This window comes from Pongo abelii, chromosome 3, assembly GCF_028885655.2.
Source record: "Pongo abelii isolate AG06213 chromosome 3, NHGRI_mPonAbe1-v2.0_pri, whole genome shotgun sequence".
Classification (NCBI taxonomy): Eukaryota; Metazoa; Chordata; class Mammalia; order Primates; family Hominidae; genus Pongo; species Pongo abelii.
Window position 1 is genome coordinate 110,250,341 of NC_071988.2, and position 20,323 is coordinate 110,270,663.

At 37.2% G+C, this 20,323-nt stretch overlaps 1 protein-coding gene across 20 annotated transcripts in view; it reads right to left on the reverse strand.

Annotated features, from left to right (window-relative positions):
* FAM13A (family with sequence similarity 13 member A) overlaps positions 1 to 20,323 on the reverse strand; it is a 331,498-nt gene that overhangs the window by 118,729 nt on the left and 192,446 nt on the right. For all 20 annotated transcript variants that reach the window (XM_063723517.1, XM_063723518.1, XM_063723520.1 and 17 more), the window contains one exon: positions 5,633 to 5,796. In XM_063723517.1, the coding sequence (XP_063579587.1) occupies positions 5,633 to 5,796 (164 nt within the window). The remainder of the gene's footprint in view (positions 1 to 5,632; positions 5,797 to 20,323) is intronic.

Sequence of the window (20,323 nt, forward strand, 5' to 3'; positions counted from 1 at the left end):
ATTTTTTATTTTTTCCTTCTGTGGCACTAGATTAGCCATGGAAGGAACAGCAGACAGACAGAGCAGACAGCCCAGGAAGGAAACTTTGAGGACGCTCCATTTTGGACAGAAGGGCGAGGGAAGGAACATCGCAGCAGGAGGAAGCAATACAGGAAATAGAATTTTCAAGAATTTGTGAAGCACCACAATACATTTACTAAAATGAATTTCAAAAAAAATTGAAAAAATGTGTGAGATACATTCCTGGGGAAATCCATAGAAATAAGTCTGGGAGAACACATTATCAAACCTGTAATAGCAGTTACCCCTGGGGGAGAAAGAGTGAATTAGAATAGTGAAGCAAGAGAATCAAAGGAAACTTTAGCCATCAGTGATGTATCAAATTTTTTAAGAAGAATGTATTTCCTAAATAATGAAAAAGTATTGGGAAAAGGAATAAATAGATAAGAAAGTACTTTTAGAATAGAACAACTCTCATCTGAAACACACTCTCCCACGGTAAGATTTATTTTTAATATACATTGAAAAGTGATTTATTATGTTTCCCCCATTTATTTATCAAATTAAGAACACATCTGTAACATAAGCAAAGACATTTTCTTTATATATTCTTCATATTATTTTAGATAAATACTCGGCATAGTGGTAGCTATTTCTTTATTCTCATTATAGAAAATAAAAACATTTAATATTAATCTCTTTATGAGACACCCGAGTACAAAACTTTCATTAATTGTCAGCTTATCTATAGTACCTTGAAAGAAGGCCATGAAGTTCTGTTTACACTCAAACCTAATGACAATTTTCCTAGAGTCACAGAGCTTGTCTTAATCCCAGTAGCAAACTGGTTAACTTTTCTGCTTACAAACAATGGAACTATGATTTTTTATGAAACTTCCAAGATGTTTCAGCTTATTCTTTCTGTTTTAACATCTCCCTGAAATACTGATTACTTCAATAACTTTTGATTACAGTACAGTAAGCTACAAATTGGAATCCTGCCAGGATGAGAAAACAAAGAGCTTTTCCCCCCTCTTCCTCTCCCTCCTTAGGAATCACCTTTCATGAGAACCTGACCTTTATTCCTGCCACCATGCTCTGATGTAGTCAAAGAAAAGTATGAAGGACAAAAATCTCTTAAAATGTAACAAACATTAACTCTCTCTGCAGACAGCATTGGCTTAATAACAATGGCTGTATTTTAGCATTTTGCAATCAAGTGACATTCTTGTTAAAGCATGTCCCTCCTCACTCCAACATTTTTTGCATTTGTATTTGTTTAAACAGTATTATTGAGGTATATTTTACAAATCATAAAACCCACCTATTTCTACAATTCAGTGACTTTTAGTAACTTTACCAAGTGATTCTACCATTTAAGACTAGGACAAATAATAAATTGTTAAGTAGAAGATTTGGAGAAAGATTTTGTGGGCTCTGTGTATTTTCCACACATGCACATTTATTTTTAAATTTAAAATATATGAACTAGCCAATAACTTGTTCTGGCAAGTAATTGCAAATGAAAATGGCTTCATAATTTCATTTTTGAAATAAAAATATGATTATGTTATGTTACACATTTAACATGATTTGGTTACTTCAAAGATATATAAAGGATTTAAAATTTATTTTTAATTATCTCCAATTATCTTTTGATAATTTACCTCACAAGGAGGTAAATGAAACTAAAAAGTAAACATCTCTTCACAGATACAGTAGATCTATGGGTAGAGACAGGAAGTTGAAAAAGTTTCTGTGTGCTAGAGGTGGCCAGGTTAAACATGGATAACGTTGTTGTATCTAGACTTTTAAGGTTGTCTGGCTCTACTTTTAGAAACTAGAAAGTTAGGCTGGACATGGTGGTTCATGCCTGTAATCCCAGCACTTTGAGAGGCCAAGGTAGTTAGATTGGTGGATCGCTTGAGCTCAGGAAGTCAAGGCTGCAGTGAGCTGAGATTGCACCATTGCACTCTAGCCTGGGCGATAGAGTGAAAGCCTGTCTTAAAAAACAAACAAACTAGAAAAAATATAAGAAATTTATAAATACAGCTAAGCATTTGTTTTAACTGGGGATAATATATGTCAACCAGAAGAACAAATAGTTGCTACAGCAATGGCTAGCTATGCCTTCTCTCCATAACCTCACTTCTTGATTTGTATCTCAGAAATACTGATTCATTCTCCAAAAGGAGAGTCTTGTTAACTTGGAAGCAGGAAACTTATTTTCATTTTCTGATTGGATGAATAAAAACTACATAAACAACAGGCCAGGCACGGTGGCTCACGCCTGTAATCCCAGCACTTTGGGAGGCTGAGGCGGGCAGATCACGAGGTCAGGAGATTGAGACCATCCTGGCTGACATGGTGAAACCCCGTCTCTACTAAAAAAAATACAAAAAAATTAGCTGGGCGTGGTGGCGGGCGCCTGTAGTCCCAGCTACTCGGGAGGCTGAGGCAGGAGAATGGCGTGAACCCAGGAGGTGGAGCTTGCAGTGGTGAGCAGAGATCGAGCCACTGCACTCCAGCCTGGGTGACTGAGTGAGACTCTGTCTCAAAAAAAAAAAAAAAAATTACATAAACAACAAACATTTGAATTTTTCTTCTCACTATTTCACTTAAGGCATTTTTGACATAATTCTTTACAAGGTAATTTGGCAAAATAACATTGACACTAGCTCTTGTCACCTAGCCACTTGACTCTGATTTTTAAACTAGAGAAGAAAACTGTAAAGAGGACCAGTATTTTGTATCTGTGCCCCTTATTCTTTTCCAACTGTTCCTCATTGGCCAAGGCTAATTTTTCTATTGCTTATGACCTTCTCTCTCCACCATGCAGAAGGTGTCCTTCCCAGCACTGTTTGTTCACAGAAGCTATAATGTGAAAAGTGTCCTTGTGGTTGTACAGCGCCCAAGCTGCCTTACACAAGATATGGCCACCTGGTCTCTGGATTCCCTCCTGGAGGTCCTTGTTCTATTACCTCCTGGCTTGCAACATCAGCTTCTCCTCTCCACTGGCTCTGCCCGTTAAGCATCTAAACCTGCCTACATTTGATTCATTAAAATATTTAAAAACCCCAGATGAAACACAATAAACATTGAAAAACTCCAACCATTTCTGGACCAAGCCCTCCTGTAAGCAGTAGTCTGTTCTCTTCCACACCTTCAAGGGACAAAGACTCGTCCACACCTGCTAGTTCTCAGTAAGTGACAATGACTTTGGGAAGGCTCTTACTTGCACTGAATTGCTCCAAAGGCCTGCTTGCTGGTCTCCCAGCACCTCTTATTATTTCCATTCATCTTTCCTTGTTCCTTTCCTTTCCATGGTTGTCATGGGATCTTTGATAAGACACAAATCAATTTATATCATTTTTCTACTTATATTCCTAGAATTACTCCCTATTGTTTTCAAGAGAAAATCCAAACATGGGATATAGTTTTTCATGATCTGACCTATTTAGCTTGGTCTCTTAATTCACCTTTACCTTCTTCTACATTCCACATTATAAACTGCAGATGTCCTGAATCCACTGCAACACTTGCAGTTCTCCCCCAAATTGTCCTCACTGCCCTGAATGTCCTCACACTTGTTGCTTTTTCTTCCAGGGGCACCCTTATCTCTATTTCCCTGCCTGATAAACTCATATGTGTTTTGTATTGTATTTGAATTGTATTTTATGTTTCTATGTATTTTGAATTGTATTTTATGTTTCTCAAGAGATGCGCCTGAATCTTATTTATGATTTCAGTGTCTAGTACATAATAGGCATATATAGTAAGTGTGTCTTTAAGGCAAATTATTGAATTTTTATTCATTCATCTTCTATCTCCCCAAGTGGGAGATTTACATCTTTCCAGTAAATGCCACATAACTAGATTTCAATAAAGATTAACATCTGTTGAAGGAACCAACACTGCAATTGCCTCCAAACTCTACCTCTTCCAGTCTATCCTGCAAACTGATGGAAGGTTACTTTTCCTAATATACTAACTCCCTATGGTATCTATCACCTCCTCTACCCAGCTCAAACTTTCATTGGCTTCGTATTACCTCTGGGATAAAATTGAGGTTCTCCTATTTTGGTTCTTTTGCATTTGCTATTATCTCTGCCTGGAATGCTCTTTCCTTGATTTTTACAGACTTTCTCCCCCTCCTTATGTCTCAGAACAAACTTTTCCTGACTACTCAAACTAAAATGATCTTTGCATCAGTCTATTAGACTGTTATAATTTCTTAATACCTTTCATTTATTAGAGCTGAAATCATCTTCCTCACAGTCCTTTTTTCTATTATGTCTCTCTATTGCTTTCCTCATTAGAATGTACGGTTCCTTAACACAGGGGCCTCGCTGGTTTTGTTCATTGCTCTGCATCTCCAGTCTTAAAGCAGTTCCTGGAACAAGTGGTTAACCACTCAAACATTTGTTCAATGAATGAAAGAATGAAAAAATACTTGAACCAGGCATTCAAGGTCCTCTACGACCTGGCCTCACTACACCTTTCCAGCCTTATCTCAACTAATTCCAGTTTACAATTCCAAAATACCTGTTATACCTCCTAAATAAGCATATCTATAATACTCTTGTCTTCTTTCTCTTCCTATCTAAATTATCTTCATCATCTGAATTATCTTCATCAGATCCAGCTCAAATGCTATGTCTTCTATAAGGCAATACAAAGTGGCAAGCTCCTTAACTAAATTATTTCTCTGTTTAATGTCTTCTTTCAACTTCCTGGAGTATTTTTATTTTAAAAATAGGTTATAAGTTATAATAGAAGATATTATTACAATGAAAATTATATAATTTCTGGAATTATAGTAATGCTAGTAGTAAAATTCAAGCTAGTAGCAAATAAAATTCAAGCCCAAATTTACCTATTTTAAGAAAATTGTGGCTGGGTGCGGTGGCTCATGCCTGTAATCCCAGCACTTTGGGAGGCCAAGGTAGGGGGATCATTTGAGGTCAGGAGTTTGAGACCAGCCTGACCAACAAGGTGAAACCTCATCTCTACTAAAAATACAAAAAAATTAGCCGGGCATGGTGGCACACACCCGTAGTCCTAGCTACTCGGGAGGCAGGAGAATTGCTTGAATCTGGGAGGTGGAGGTTGCAGTGAGTCGAGACTGCATCACTGTACTCCAGCCTGGGCAACAAAGCCAGACGCTGTCTCAAAAAAAATTGCAGTTTTTTTTCTTCAAGTATCAGAGAAGTCTGCTTTCAGTTATAATGTGCAACGTACTGGTTAAAAAGCGACATTCAAAATTAGTTTGTGAGAGTTGGTTCTAGTGACAACTTTGATCTCCACTTTAAATTGCAGATAATATTTTCCACTGAACATACTATGAAAAAGCATCCAAAAATAACAATTCAACTTTAACTGTGAGCCTAACATAACTTCTGTTGATTAAATCACTTGTTTCAATCTGGAAAACAAAACAATTAGAATGCTTCTGTGATAAGAACTATTAGTCAGAAAATTCTCAAAACATAGAGTGAATTTAAATATGTTTACTGATCTATGTCCTGTAAACTCCAGTGGTAGATCAATGCAGAAATATCTACATATGTGGGCCTAAACATAAGAGCGGATAATGCAATATGGATTGTGTAGATAAAGAAAACATGCCAACCTGGGTACCAACTTGGCACTGATAGCATCCTCTGCTGAATTCATGTCTTCCAAGCAGGATTTTCTACGACTTAGCCGCAAGCTGAGCTGAGGAATGCCATCACATAGCTCTGGTTGCAGTACTCTGTGGGCCTGAATAGATCCCTCACTCCTGGATTTTGGGATCTAGAAGGAAAAAAAAGAGGGGTGGGGGAGAGCTAGATAAATGTTAAAGCCTTTCAAATTAAGTTTTTGAAAAAAGACAATTTATTCCAATTTTGCAATAATCCAATTTATAACACCCCAGAAAAATATCAAGTGAAAAATTAAATTTAAACTACATATAAAAATGATATAGCAAAGGGCACAGGGAAGGGGAGATACAAATATTTCCAAGGAGAACATTCAAACCTTATATACCCCATACCCTACCAAGAAGATTTCTATTCTGACAGAAATCTTCCCCAGGCCCACCCCTCCTTAGAATAATCATTCTACATAATGAGAAATGATATGGGAGTATGTCAGACCAGCAACTTGGATTGAAGGAAATAAAAAATAGTTGGAAAGAGGCAGGAAAAAAAAGAGCTAAGAACCACTGGAATAAAGGATGCCAGTGTCTGAAAGGTATTCAGAAATATTTACTACCAATAAGCAAAACACACATTTGCTGATGGTTTCTATTGTAGCCCTCTTTTGTAGGGCAAAGTAAGATCTAATAAAATTTTGATTAAGGTAATAAATAGGAAAAACACAAGCTTTTTAGTTTTCTTTTATCTTGGAATGCATAGGCAACACATGTCCCAAATGAATCCTGGGGGTACTGACTTCTCAGACTGTGTCTGAAGTTATGTTCCCTCTAGCCACCAAAATACCTTCATGTTCTCTTATTTTAGATCAGAATGAATATGAATACAATCAATATTCTTTTCCTTTAAAATGTAAAAAATATTATGCCAAAATTGTAGGAAAAATTAGAAACCTCAGATCAATTGTATTTGGTACACTGGAAGCTTTTTCTTGTCTCTAGGATTTTTCCCATGCTTGTCCTTACATCTGGAATGTCATGTGCTCATCGCTGGCCACTCAACTGCTTAAAACCAAACCAATCCTAACTTCCTTTGAGGCTGAGATAACTCCAGTGGACTTTCTCTAATTAACTTCAGGTCTTCTTTTTTTTTTTTTTTTTTTTTTTGAGACAGAGTCTCGCTCTGTCACCCAGGTTGCTGTAGCGCAGTGGCGTGATCTTGGCTCACTGCAACCTCCACCTCCTGGGTTCAGCCTCCTGAGTAGGTGGGATTACAGGCATGCACTACCAAGCCAGGGTAATTTTTGTATTTTTTGTAGGGACGTGGTTTCACCATGTTGGCCTGGCCGGTCTCAAACTCCTGACTTCAAGTTATCTGCCCACCTCGGCGGCCTCCCAAAGTGCTGGGATTACATGAGCCACGGCGTCTGGACTTAACTTCAGGTCTTAATGACCTATCCCAACTCTGAATTTCCATAACACACTACCACATAGTCTACCCTTGATTACACATTGCCTGACACTTTAATCTGAGTTTTCTCATGTTTCTAGGTCATATGGTCTCAATGGGTTCTCTGCAAATAGAGATTATAGTCTCCTCCTATTGTTTATCTCTTTCTCTCTCCTTGCTTTTATTCTTCTTATTAACATTTTTACCATAAAGTCTAACAAAGTTTTGGATCTATTAGTAAATACTTCTTGTGAGACAATCCACTTGTCAACCACAAGGTATTCTTAAGACATTGACTATTCTGGAGGATAGTCAATAAAACAGATAATTTTTAAAAGTAATATGGGAATAATTATGAACATAAATATTGAATGAATTCATGCCTCTATGAAGATTATATAAAAACAATATATGAAGAAATATGTACAATTATGACTTGTCAATTAAAAATAACATTAATTTACAAAACCAAACAACACACACAAACAAAATATATGAACATAATTTGGCAAAAAGGTATATTTAGGATAGAGCGAAGTGAACACTCAATAAAAGCTAGGTTTTATTATTATTGTTGCAAATATAAATTGCAAAACAAAAATTGTTGCAAATATAAATATATATTTGCCCAAATCTGGTGACTGCCAATGAATTTTTCATGACATTTCTTTGTAGAGCATTCTTAAGCTCATAAAATCAGGAAAGCAAGGAAAAAATTTTTAAATATTATAAACTTACAAAAACATTTCTGTAGTCCATATTTGCCAAGACTGACTTTTTTATTGACAAAATTATATATATTCATCCTGTACAACATGTTGTTCTGAAATATGTATACACCGTGGAACAGCTAAACAGATAATTAACATATGTATTACCTCACATACATTTTTTGTGGTGAGAAAACTTAAAATCTACTCTTTTAGCAATTTTCAAGAATACTAAGAATACTTTTTTTAAAAAACATCAATAGCAAGAACATGAAAGTAAAAATATATGCTATTATATATTTCATTAAGGAGCTCCTTTTGCATGTGATTATTTTTCATAAGAGTAGACATGAAAAATCAATAAAAACACTGAAAATGCAGTAAGATTTCAAACTAATTAGCCAAAAATCTCACATTTAGACTTAGTTCCCTGCCCATATTAAAGCAAGCACAAGGACAGTTGTTTGACAACATTTCACGGTGTTAAAATAAGGAGACTGTGATGGTTAATATTGAGTGTCAACTTGATTGAAGGATGCAAAGTATCGTTCCTGGGTGTGTCTGTGAGTCAGTGGACTCCATTTGAGTCAGTGGACTGGGAGGAGCAGACCCAGCCTCAGTCTGGGTGGGCACCATCTAGCCAGCTGCCAGCTCAGCTAGGATAAAAGCAGGCAGAGGAACGTGCAATGACTAGACTGGCTGAGTCTTCTAGCCTCCATCTTTCTCCTGTGGTAGATGCTTCCTGCCCTTGAATATCGGACTCCAAGTTCTTCAGCTTTTGGACTCTTGGACTTACACCAGTTGTTTGCCAGGGGCTCTTGGGCCTTTGGCCAAAGATTGAAGGCTCCACTATCGGCTTCCCTACTTTTGAGGTTTTGGGACTCAGACTGGCTTCCAGGCTCCTTAGCTTGCAGACAGCCTTTTGTGGGACTTCACCTTGTGATTGTGTGAGTCAATTCTCCTAACAAACTCCTCTTCATAATAAACATCTATCCTATTGGTTCTGTCCCTCTAGTGAACTCTGACTAATATAAAAGAAAACTCCATGCTTTTATGAAACATATTCTAAGTGAGGGGAAGACAGACAAGAAGTGGGCCCAGGAGGCCATTTAGACCCACCTTATCTCGGCAAGAGTTGCTAGTGGCTCCATGAGGCTCAGGCAAGCCCTGCTGGTCAGGGACTCCAAATCGCGCCAACAGTCTTACTGTAATAAATGGAGTGAATGTGCTGGAGAGACGTACCTGCAGCCTCTCTCATAACATGTGGCTGAAGCAGGAAAATGGCCAAGGGTTGGGGATACAGACTGGGGAGGCCAGCTTTCTCTTTCCACTGTAGTTATAACTGACATCCACTAGTTCACACCACACTTTGCTTCTTTCTTTTAGTCATTTCTTCATTTATTTGATCATTTAGTAACTTTTGTATGTGAAGGTAAAAACTATAAAATCCCCCAAACCACCTATGATGAACACTTTGCTCATAAGAATTCTGCCACTGGCTATTTGAGATAAAGATCTAGGTATATGCTGTGTGATTTATGTGTACAATTAAAATACAAACAATTCCAGGAATCTCAAAAAGAGTACATTCCATGCATGTATCTGCAGGTGTGCAGTAGCTCTAATTGTGGCATTTTTAAGGTACTTTAGTATTTAACATGCCATGGGAATAAAAACAAAGGAATGTTCTTTGAGACAGTAAAATTAGAAAACATTCTCTTAAATCTTGGTGCTGCTGCTGTTATAATTAATATTTACTGAGCACTTATTCTGTGCCAGGCATGGTTCCAAGAGATTTACATAAACCAACCCATTTAATTCTCACAAGCACCCAAGGAGTCAAGAGCTGTTATTATTATCATTTGAAAGATGAGGAAACTGAGGCACAAAAAATTTCATTTGTTCCAATGAGTAAGTGGCAGAGTTACCATCAGAACCCAGATAGGCCTCAGTACCTGGGCTTAACCACTGGTCTATATACTTGGCTACATGTTAAATGTTGGAATTGCAAGAATAAATGGCATTTTAAATGAAAGTCATACTACCTACCATAATGCAACCATTTTCTTTTTTCTTTTTTGGGTATTATAAGTTAAATTTTTCTTTTCTTTCAATTTATTTCTCTGGCACCTGTTGAAGCATTCTAGAAACATAGCCTTAGGAAAAGAAATCGAATTTGAGGACAAAACTAGATGGAAGATATGTTCATCATATTTTTATTTATAATAGAATGAAAATGTAAGCATTCTAAATAACCAAATTACTATCATACGTAAATTATGGCATATCCACATGATAAAGGATTACTCAGCCATTAAAATACTTACAAGGTTTTAAATAAGATAGTAAAGTACTTTTTATGACATATAGTATGAGCCAGTTTAGCAAATAAAAATGCAAAAGGAGGTAGATATATACCTCCAATAAAACTAGGGTCATCATACTTAAAACACACATAATTTGTTTTGAAAGTCAGAAAACAAATTGTCACAGTCAACACTAAAAATATTTTAAGATGGTCTAATCTTTAAAAATTGAATAAGGAACCCATCACCAAAAAAAAAAAAATTATGTGATACCAGGCACTAATTCACCCTGATAAATTAATGTGAATGAAAATAAAAAAGACATTAAAATATCATGCCTCAGTCTTAATTTTTATATATTGCCCTCATATAACTGTGATGATACAACAGTAAGCTGTAAGTATAGGCTCTCTGTTCCATGGGAGAGTGTAGAGTACAAATTATCTGCCATGCTAAGTGGACATGAAGCAGGAGGGATTTCGTTTACTGGACAGCTTCTTTCCCTTGTGGAGGAGTAGAAGGTTTCTCCACTTAAAAGTTTCTTCCCAGAAAAGTAATGTGCTTGTGAGTCAACTGGAGGAAAATTTAAAATTAATAATTTAGTAAGCTATTATGAGACAGTATTGTTAGTAAGTAATTTTTAAAAGCTTAGGCATAATAAACTGATAGTTTAGTCTTAGGAGTCACCCTAAGCACTGTTCAGCTGCTGTGCTGGCATTTTGAAAGTACAAAAACTCTAAGTGTGGACTGGGCATGGTGGCTCACACCTGTAATCCTAGCACTTTGGGAGGCCAAGATGGGGGCATTGCTTGAGACCAGGAGGTCGAGACAAGCCTCAGCGACATAGTGAGACCCTGTCTCTACAAAATAATGTTTTTTTAAAAAAAATAGCCAGGCCTTGTAGAGTCCACCTGTAGTCCCAACTACTTGGGAAGCTGAGGTGGGAGAATGGCTTGAGCCCAGGAGGTTGAGGCTGCAGTGAGCTGTGACCATGGCACTGCACTCTCATCTGTGTGACAGAGTGAGACCCTGTCTCAACATCCCCACCTCCAAAACAAACAAACAAACAAACAAAAAATCAAAAAAACCCAAAAAACCCAAACTCTACCTGTGTTCTTTTCACGGACTCTATATTCTTCATCAGGTACTTTGAGAAGTGATTAGAAAAGGACAGAAAATTATATTCAAGGCTGAAATGATTATGAAAGATTGAGATCGAAGGACAAAAGGAGTAGCACTAATTTTTAACACTTAGACTTTCTAAAGAAAGTTAACTAGTCCTCCTCATTATCTTTGGCCTTTTCTCTCCTCCACCTGTCACTTGTATGGAAGATGGCAAAGCTTCTTGCCTCTCTTTCATGTTCGTCAAACTCATAATCTTCATAAGAAGAAATGTGAAATAACAAAGTACCAGAAAAGAGATGCTTAGTTCTGAATTTGCAAAAAAAAAAGATACATAGTTTTAATTTAAAGACCACAAAAACTCCAAGTCATAAAAAAGCCTTTGTTTTTGCTTAAAAAAACTTTCATTTAGCTTTCCAAAAAAGAGATTTGTTTACTAAACTGCTGCTACTCTCCTCATAGATAATTTAATGAATCTCTTCTGTGCCAGCCACAGTGCTAGCTAATTAATGTTCCATTTTTTTCTGAGAAAATTATTAACATGCTTTAGGGAATATATATTTTTAGGAGGGGAGTAGTTTCTTACACATGCTTATCTTTTTTTATAATAGTAAAAATGGGACAATGTTAAACAAAGTTATAACTAATTAAAATCTCATCTTGATCCAAGTTTTAGAGCAAGTCTGTATTCTGTATTTCAGCATAACTCAATTTAACTTTGTTAGAAAAATCACTCATATATGAGAAAAAAGAAATTTTATACTTTTCAAAAAGTTTATGTTGAGGCCAAGCGTGGTGGCTCACCTCTGTAATTCCAGCACTTTGGGAGGCCAAGGTGGGTGGATCACTTGAGGCCAGGAGTTCGAGACCAGCCTGGCCAACATGGTGAAACCCTGTCAGTACTAAAAATAAAAAAATTAGCCAGGTATGGTGGCGCATGCCTGCAATACCAGCTACTCAGGTGGCTGAGGCAGGAGAATTGCTTGAACCTGGGAGGCAGAGGTTGCAGTGAGTGAAGATCGTGCCACTGCACTCCAGCCTGGGCAACATAGCAAGATTCTGTCTCAAAAAAAAAAGCTTATCTTGAAATATAAGAGATCAAATCAATTACAGGTTCACAGTGTGGCCCAAGCAAGTAACACTCCTTAGTTCTTTGTTTTCCTCAACTCTGCCCCTCTTAGCTCCTCTCTCTTCTGTAAACTGGGAAGTACCATTCCAGCAGAAATGTTTGTGGGTTTTGTTAACTGCTATAGCCCTGCCTCATAGAATAGCACTTAGCAAACAGTAGGTGACCATTAAATGTTTGTATAATGACTAAGAAACTAAATAATAGCATCTACTTTCTTCCTAGAAACACTGAAATGTTAACAATCAGCTGATACTATAAAACATATTAATTCTATTGTGTAAACATTGCTCTTATTTTAGAACTTTCATTTATATTCAGTTTCAAAATCTGCCACTTAAAAATAGTGACGGTACAGAGATCACAAGAATCTGAATTTATAGAGTAAAAGAATTATTAATGCATGACTATGAGTCAAGAAACTACATTGGCTCTAACTATATGGCCCCATGGTAGAGCCATCTGTCCTCAGACTTGGGCTCAAGGAAGCCTCACCTTTTAGAAGCTACTCGGGTAAATCTGTACATGGTAGTAGGGTGAGGTTGCTTATTAATTTTGACACAGTTCCATCTGCTATTTTACAAAGTTATTTGTTCAATTCTCTGACTTTAAGTCTTTTATCAGGAAAAAATTCAGTCAAAAAGTAATCATTTAAACTGAGCAGTGTAGGAATTAAGGTAGAAGACTTTAACAAATTTTCATTCTGTTACATAAAATTTAGCAGTAAAACATTTCATTTTGTATATTAATGTTCACAGCTGCATTACTCATGGTAGCCAAAAAGTAGAAACAACTCAAATGTCCATCAATTGACATATGGATAAGCAAAATGTGGTATATCTGTAGGTTGGAATACGATCAGTCATGAAAGGAGTGAAGTACATGATAGAGCATAGATGAATCCTGAAAACATTATGCCAAGTGAAAGAAGGCAGAAACAAAAGGACACATATTGTATAATTCCATTGGCAGGAAATGTCTAGAACATGCAAATCCAGAGAGACGAAAAATAGATTAGTGGCTGGCAGGGGATGGAGGAGGGGAAGTAACTGCAAACGGGTATGGGGTTTCTTTTGAGGGTAATGAAACGTTCTGAAATTAGATATTGTTGATGGTTGCATAACTTTGTAAATATATGAAAAACCACTGAATTGTAACCTTAAAAGGGTGAGTTTTACAGTATATAAATTATATCTCAATAAAGCTGTCACAACAAAGAGGAAGGAGAGATCAAGTGTGTCAAACGCCGCTGACAGGGCGAATAATGAAATCTGAGAACTGACCACTGAATTTGGCAATGTGCTGTTTCATTTTGTAGGAGGGATTGATTAGAGTGGGTTCCAGGCAAAAAAAGAGGAAGTGAAAACACAGAGCTTAAATAATTCTTTTTTTTCTTTCTCCATTTTCGAAGGAGAGCTTATGTAATTCTTTCGAGCAGTCCTGCTGTGAAGAATAGCAGAGGAAAGAGGCGATTGCTAAAGAGGGCTGAAGAGTCAAAGGAGGGTTGTTTTTCTTTTCAAATAAGATGGAAAACATTATAGCATATTTCTATGCAAATGGGAATGATTCAGTAGACAGACATCAAACTGGTGACCCAGGAGAGGGAGGAGGAAGGAGGAAAAATTGGGGGAGAGAGTTCTTGAGTGGGTGAGACGGGATGGGATCATGCACACAGGGGAGGAGCCAATCTTAGTCAGGACTCTCAGGCCGTCCAGGAGATGGGAAGAAAGAAGGAAGAACACTGTGGGCCCAGAGGCAGGTGGTGGAGGGATACGAGGGTGGGAGCAGGTGGATGCTGTCTCTTGATGTTCTCAGTGAAACAGCAAGTGAGGTCATCCTCTGAGTGTGAAGGAGTGAAGGAAGTGATGCTGGAGGCATAATGGCCAAGGAGAATGTATGAAGGAGGTGCTTACAAGAGAGGAAGCATGAAGGGCTTGAGGGGAAGGAGCAGGACTGCCAGCATGAGGGCCCTTTTGAGGTTGAGAGTCATGTCCTTAGACCAGGACCTCAGCTTAGTTGTGTGGGTTTCACCAGCTGCATCCAGCTACTAAGATAGGCAAGGAGTGGGTATAGTGCTGTTTTTAGAGGGGGCTGGGATTTTAAGGTAGCAGACACTATTAGCTTCTTTATTCTGGTGCTGTAATAGCTTGTTTCCACATGTTGTCCTTATTAGAGTGAGTGATTTCCAAGTGTGTCTTTTTCATTTTTGTATCTCCTGCCTGTAAGTCTTCAACACAGAAGAGGCAATTAATGAATATTCAAAATAATATTTTCCTTATAAAAACAAATTCAGTAATTCCTTTGTTGCTTCTTTCCCCCTCCCTTGCCGCCTCAAACAAACAGCTGATGCAATGTACTTATAAATCATATATTATAAAGCTATAGCTAGTTTTTCCTTACAGGTTTCTTTATACTTAAGTGGAGCAAAAATAATACGTTCAAAAAATAATTGCATTGTGTTCTTCTGAGTACTCATTAAATAAGTTCATCAAAGCACTAATTAAACATGAAAACCTGATTAATGTGTTCTTAAAATGTTATCTCACTCTTCTAGCATAAATATTATGGGGAAAAATTAAGCAGCCCAGGTTTCTCCCAAGAATGAGCATTAACGCCCCAGGGAAGGATGAGAATACTCAGGATTCTGTGCTGTAAGACTTACACTGTTCAGCAGTAGTTGAGCTGCTTCTTCTGGAAAACTTCTAGAAATCATTCTTTCGTCTATGATTGTGAATAGTAATTATCTGGTGATCTGTTTGCATTTCTATGATATATCCACAAGTGAAGGTACATTTGGGTTGTGGGGAAGAAGCACCTCCCACATTCCCTCAATAATAGTGAAGGGATGTTGGATTGAAAGGTTCTTCTGAAGGTGCTGTTTTGGGGAACAGGACAGCACATTTGTATCTGTGTGTATTTGTGAATGTGTACTGTGAGCATGACGCCAGAAAATGATTAAAGGGATAAAACAAATGCCATTTATTCCTAATCCAAGCTTTCTTTTAATGTAGGCCCTACTATAAACAAGGGAAGCTGATGGAATGTTTTACGCTCCTTTTGCCAAACTCTGAGACTAATGAACCCTGTCCACAAAGCCAGCTGGAAATTGTAAGGCCAAGAGTCACTGAGGGTTCCTCCATTAGGGCGCCGCTCATTGTGACAAGGCCATGAGGCATTACCAGTTATTTTACAAAATGTGCATTCTCAATGAACTAAAGCCGTTTCTGTTGTCATACATATAGGTGAACACTTTATTTTATAACATATTCATTTATAGGGAGAAATTGGCTTTAAACTCTCTTTTTCTCCATTGCCAGCTGCATGATGTGGAGTAAGTCCCTTAACTTCTCTGAGGCTCAGCTGCCTCATCTGTATAATGAAAAACCTACACCTCACAAGGTATTATAAAAATTAAACGACATCTTTGGGAGTCTGAGGCGTGCGAATCACCTGAGGTCAGGAGTTTGTGACCAGCCTGGTCAACATGGCAAAACCCCATCTCTACTAAAAATACAAAAATTAGCCGAGCATGGTCGTGCATGCCTGTAATCCCAGCTACTCAGGAGGCTGAGGCAGGAAAATTGCTTGGATCCAGGAGGCAAAGGTTGCAATGAGCCAAGATCATGCCACTGCACTCCAGTCTGGGCAACAGAGAAAGACTCCATCTCAAAAAAAAAAAAAAAAAAAAACTAAAAGAAAGAATCCATGTATCATTAGTGCCTGGAATAGACTGGGCACATAATAAATGACAGAAGTGAGAGTTATTAATTTTCATAATTAATAAAATAATAAAGACTGTGGAACTTGGGAAGGCAAGTCATTATCAAACTATCCTAGTGGTTTATTCTTAAATAGCATTCTTCAAATTCAACAACAATTTAATAAGCATTTACCAAATGACTATCACATGCTGAGCCTCGGACTAGGCCCTGACATCGTTAATGATGCTGGCTGTAGTCTTAAAGAAGTAGATAGTCTAGCAAGAAAACAGGCACATGGACTCCTACCTCCAGTAATAAGCATAATTGCAATAATAGCTAACTGTTGAGTGCTTACTATATGGTAGGCATAATATTTAAACATTATCTATCTATCTATCTATTCTCATTTTCAATTTTAAAAACCCTATGAAATAGGTACTACTATTTCCATTTTAAAGGTGGTAGAACAGAGATATAGAAAATTTAAGGAGCCTGCCCAAAGTCACATAGATAGTAAGTGATGAATCTAGGATTTGACTTGTGGCAATCTGGTAACAGAAACAGCAATCTTAACTACTATTTCACACTGTCTCTCATATTTTTAAAAACATTCAATAGCAACAGATATTTATGGAGCACTTACTACCTGTGAATACTAAGGATACAAGAGAGACTAAATTAGACTTGATTTCTGCACTCTAGAGCTTGTAGTCTAGTGGGGAAGACAAACATTAATCATGTAATTGCATGAATATATACATATGAGCTATGATAAATGTTAGGAAAAACTTATAGGTGTTAAGTAATGACTGTATAATGTATTTTTATATAATGTATATATACAATGTTATTTGAGAATACACATAAGGTACACCACTAATTCTGCTGTAGGCAGATAGAGGTGAGGAGCGAAGGCTTCCAGATAATGAAAACAGAGGGAGCAAAGGCATAAAATAAGAAATCTGAAATGAGTGGGCATGGAAGGATATAAAGAGATGGTGGCAAGAGTTGGGACTAGAAGGTTGGGCTGGACTCAGACTGTTAAAGGCAATGTATACCATGCTAAAGGGTTTGACCTTTATTTGTTATTCAGTAGGCAACAAAGCATTTTATAACAGTTATTATGTCCATGATGTGGAGAAAAAACTAGGCTCAGTTTTTGGACTGAAATTCTCCCAAACACTAATCTTTGTTGATAAAATATAAGGCCCTGGATTACATACATACCTTTCATCTTCTAACTTTGATGCTCACTAAAGAGATCTTGTGTAATGGACAATTATTAGTTGCTTTCTCAGTGCTCATATGCCTCCTTCTTCTGTCCCGATGCCCACAGTTAGTGTACACGTATTACGAACCACTTTTTTATGTGTAAAAATAAATAAACAATAATAAAACGTATAAGGAAGTTTGGGCAGATCCATGAGTTGCCAGGCTAGTTAGCAGTCTTTATCATTCTACGTAAATAATATAGTCATTAAGAGAGACTTCTGACTGGGACATCATGAGGAAAAAAAAAACTATGTTTTTCTTTCCTTTTTTATTTTTTCTTCCTTCATTTAGCCAAAGAAAAGATGGGCGCGACAAATATATACATATATATATATATATATATATATATATATATATGTATATATTTGGTCTTAGTCCCTGGTTCCTGATATAAGATCTTCTAAAACCCTTGGACTGTCCAGTGATGAGTACCTTTTTGCATATTAATGAGATGATTTGAGGCTGAAAACCGCTAGAAAGCTTCAGGATGAGGACTGGCTGCCAGAGGAACTAACCATGTGATTAGAGGGTGGGAACTTACAGCCTGTAGAGAGGGGAAAGGGGCTGGAGACAGAATTCAATCACCAATGACCAATGCTTTAATTAATCATGCCCACCTAATGGAACCTCCATAAAAAGCCTAAACAATGGGCTTTGGAGAGCTTCCAGGTTGGTGAACACATGGAGGTGCTGCGAGGGTGGTGTGCCCAGAAGGGGCACTGAAGCTCTGTGCCCTCCCCCATACCATGTCCTAAGCATCTCTTTCATTTGGCTGTTCCTGAGTTGTATCCTTTAAAATAAACTGGTAAGTATAGCTAGGGCGCTTTTCTAAGTTCTGTGAACTGTTCTAGCAAATTATCAAACCTGAAGTTGGGGCCATGGAACCCCTGATTTATAGCCAGTTTGTCAGAAGTTTAAGTCACAACCTGGGACTTACATCTGAAATTGGGGACAGTCTTGTGGCATTTGACTTGCGGGGACTATGCTAATGCCAGGCAGTTAGTGCCAAAACTGAGTTAAATTGTCAGACACCCAGTTCTTGTCTGCAGATAATTGGAGAATTGCTTGGTATGCAAAACTCACACATTTGGTGTCAGAAGTGTTGGGAGGATGTAGAAAGAAGAGTTTTGTTTATGTTTTTTTTCTTTTAATGGGATAAAGGGATGTGAGCTTCCTGATAACAAGATGAATAAATAAAGGCCTGGATAGAGTCATCAGGGTAAGTTTCCACTTAAAGGATTTCACATGAAGCAGAAAACAAACAAGTTCAAATTCAAACTTTCATGATGTTCTCAGAATTCAAACTGTAAATCTGAAGAAGATAATCAAACAGGGTTGTCTTTACAATCAAAAAGTAAACAAAAAAATTGGAATATATTGCGATAATAGAATTCAAGAGGAAGAATAAATCATTCATTCATTCAACAGTCAGTCAATATGTTAGAATCTAGATACGCAAAGGTGAACACCTTACAACCCTATTCTGAAAGAGCTTATACTCTACTGAAAGGTAAAAAGAGAAGTAGTCAAAGGAATGCTATATTGATATGGACCACAATAGAAGTGATCCTTTCCAATCAGGGAGAAGGATGCCAGGAAAGGTTCCAAAGAGTCATTTACAAGATTAGTGTTTGACAGGTAGATGTGGATGTTGGTGGAACTTCAAATAAATTTCTTTAACCCTTCTCTAAATAAAACCTTTCTTTCAGAGTTATTAAATCAAGATGATTGCTAGCATTTCATTGTGTTTGTGATCTTATTTATTTATTTATTTTTGAGACAGAGTCTTGCTCTGTCACCAGCCTGGAGTGAAGTGGCGCGATCTCGGCTCACTGCAAGCTCCACCTCCCAGGTTCAAGCTATTCTCCTCCCTCAGCCTCCTGAGTAGCTGGGACTACAGGCACGTGCCACCACACCCGGCTAATTTTTTGTATTTTAGTAGAGACGGGGTTTCACCATGTTTGCCAGGATGGTCTCCATCTCCTGACCTCATGATCTGCCTGCCTCAGCCTCCTAAAGTGCTGAGATTACAGGCATAAGCCACCATGCCCGGCCATTTGTGATCTTTTAACAAGGAGTTACCTATGATTTTGTGCTCTGCTTTATGAGCATGTGCTATTTTTAATAGAGCTTTTCTTAAAAACAAACAAACGAACAAAATGTCCCTTTCTCTGTCATTCATAAGTGTAAGTAGTTAAATGGAAGGGTGGTAACTACTAAGTCTCCAGGCATAAAACCTAGTATATTCTCCCAAATATATCTAGCTATTAAGTGACTACAGAGCATCACAGGGTATTTCAAAGGAGTAATCAACAACTTGTGAAAAATATCAGGAAAAATTTTCACTTACAGCCACTCCAAGAGGAAAAAGAAAGTATCTGCGAAAAAATATAATTGGATTCCTTGGGACATATTTACATGGATTAAGCAAATATAAGTCAAAAACAAAATAAAAGCAGAAGAAACACTGATAAAAATTGTAGTAAATTTTTGAAAATTTATTTTTCCTATTTACATCGTCTGTTATTATTTTTGCCTTAGCCTATATCTCAGAAAAAGCCATATTGAGAAATGATTCACTCTAAAAGTGACTCATTAGATGGAAATGTAAAGGAAGAACCAGTGTGATTTCTTAATTAAAGGAATTTTAAGCATAGTGTTGGTCAGTTAGGCACAATTATTTAAAAAAGCAAAATATTAAACAATCAGGAATATAATTTTGAAGTAAAATAAATTCATCTGCTTGCAGATAGTAAATAGTTTATACCTTATAGCTAATATGTAAATTTTAAAATGACAACATAGTTGTAAAATAGGCCCAAAAGAATACAAAATAATTTCAACCATGTAAGTTCTCAGTTTTAGTGTCTAGTAACGGTAACAGCAAATCATGATATTGAATAATGATGATAAAAACTCAGATGTTTACATCAATCTACGGCACTTATGCTCCTACATTAGGAGCTGGCAAACTTTTTCTGTAAAGGGCCAGATAGTA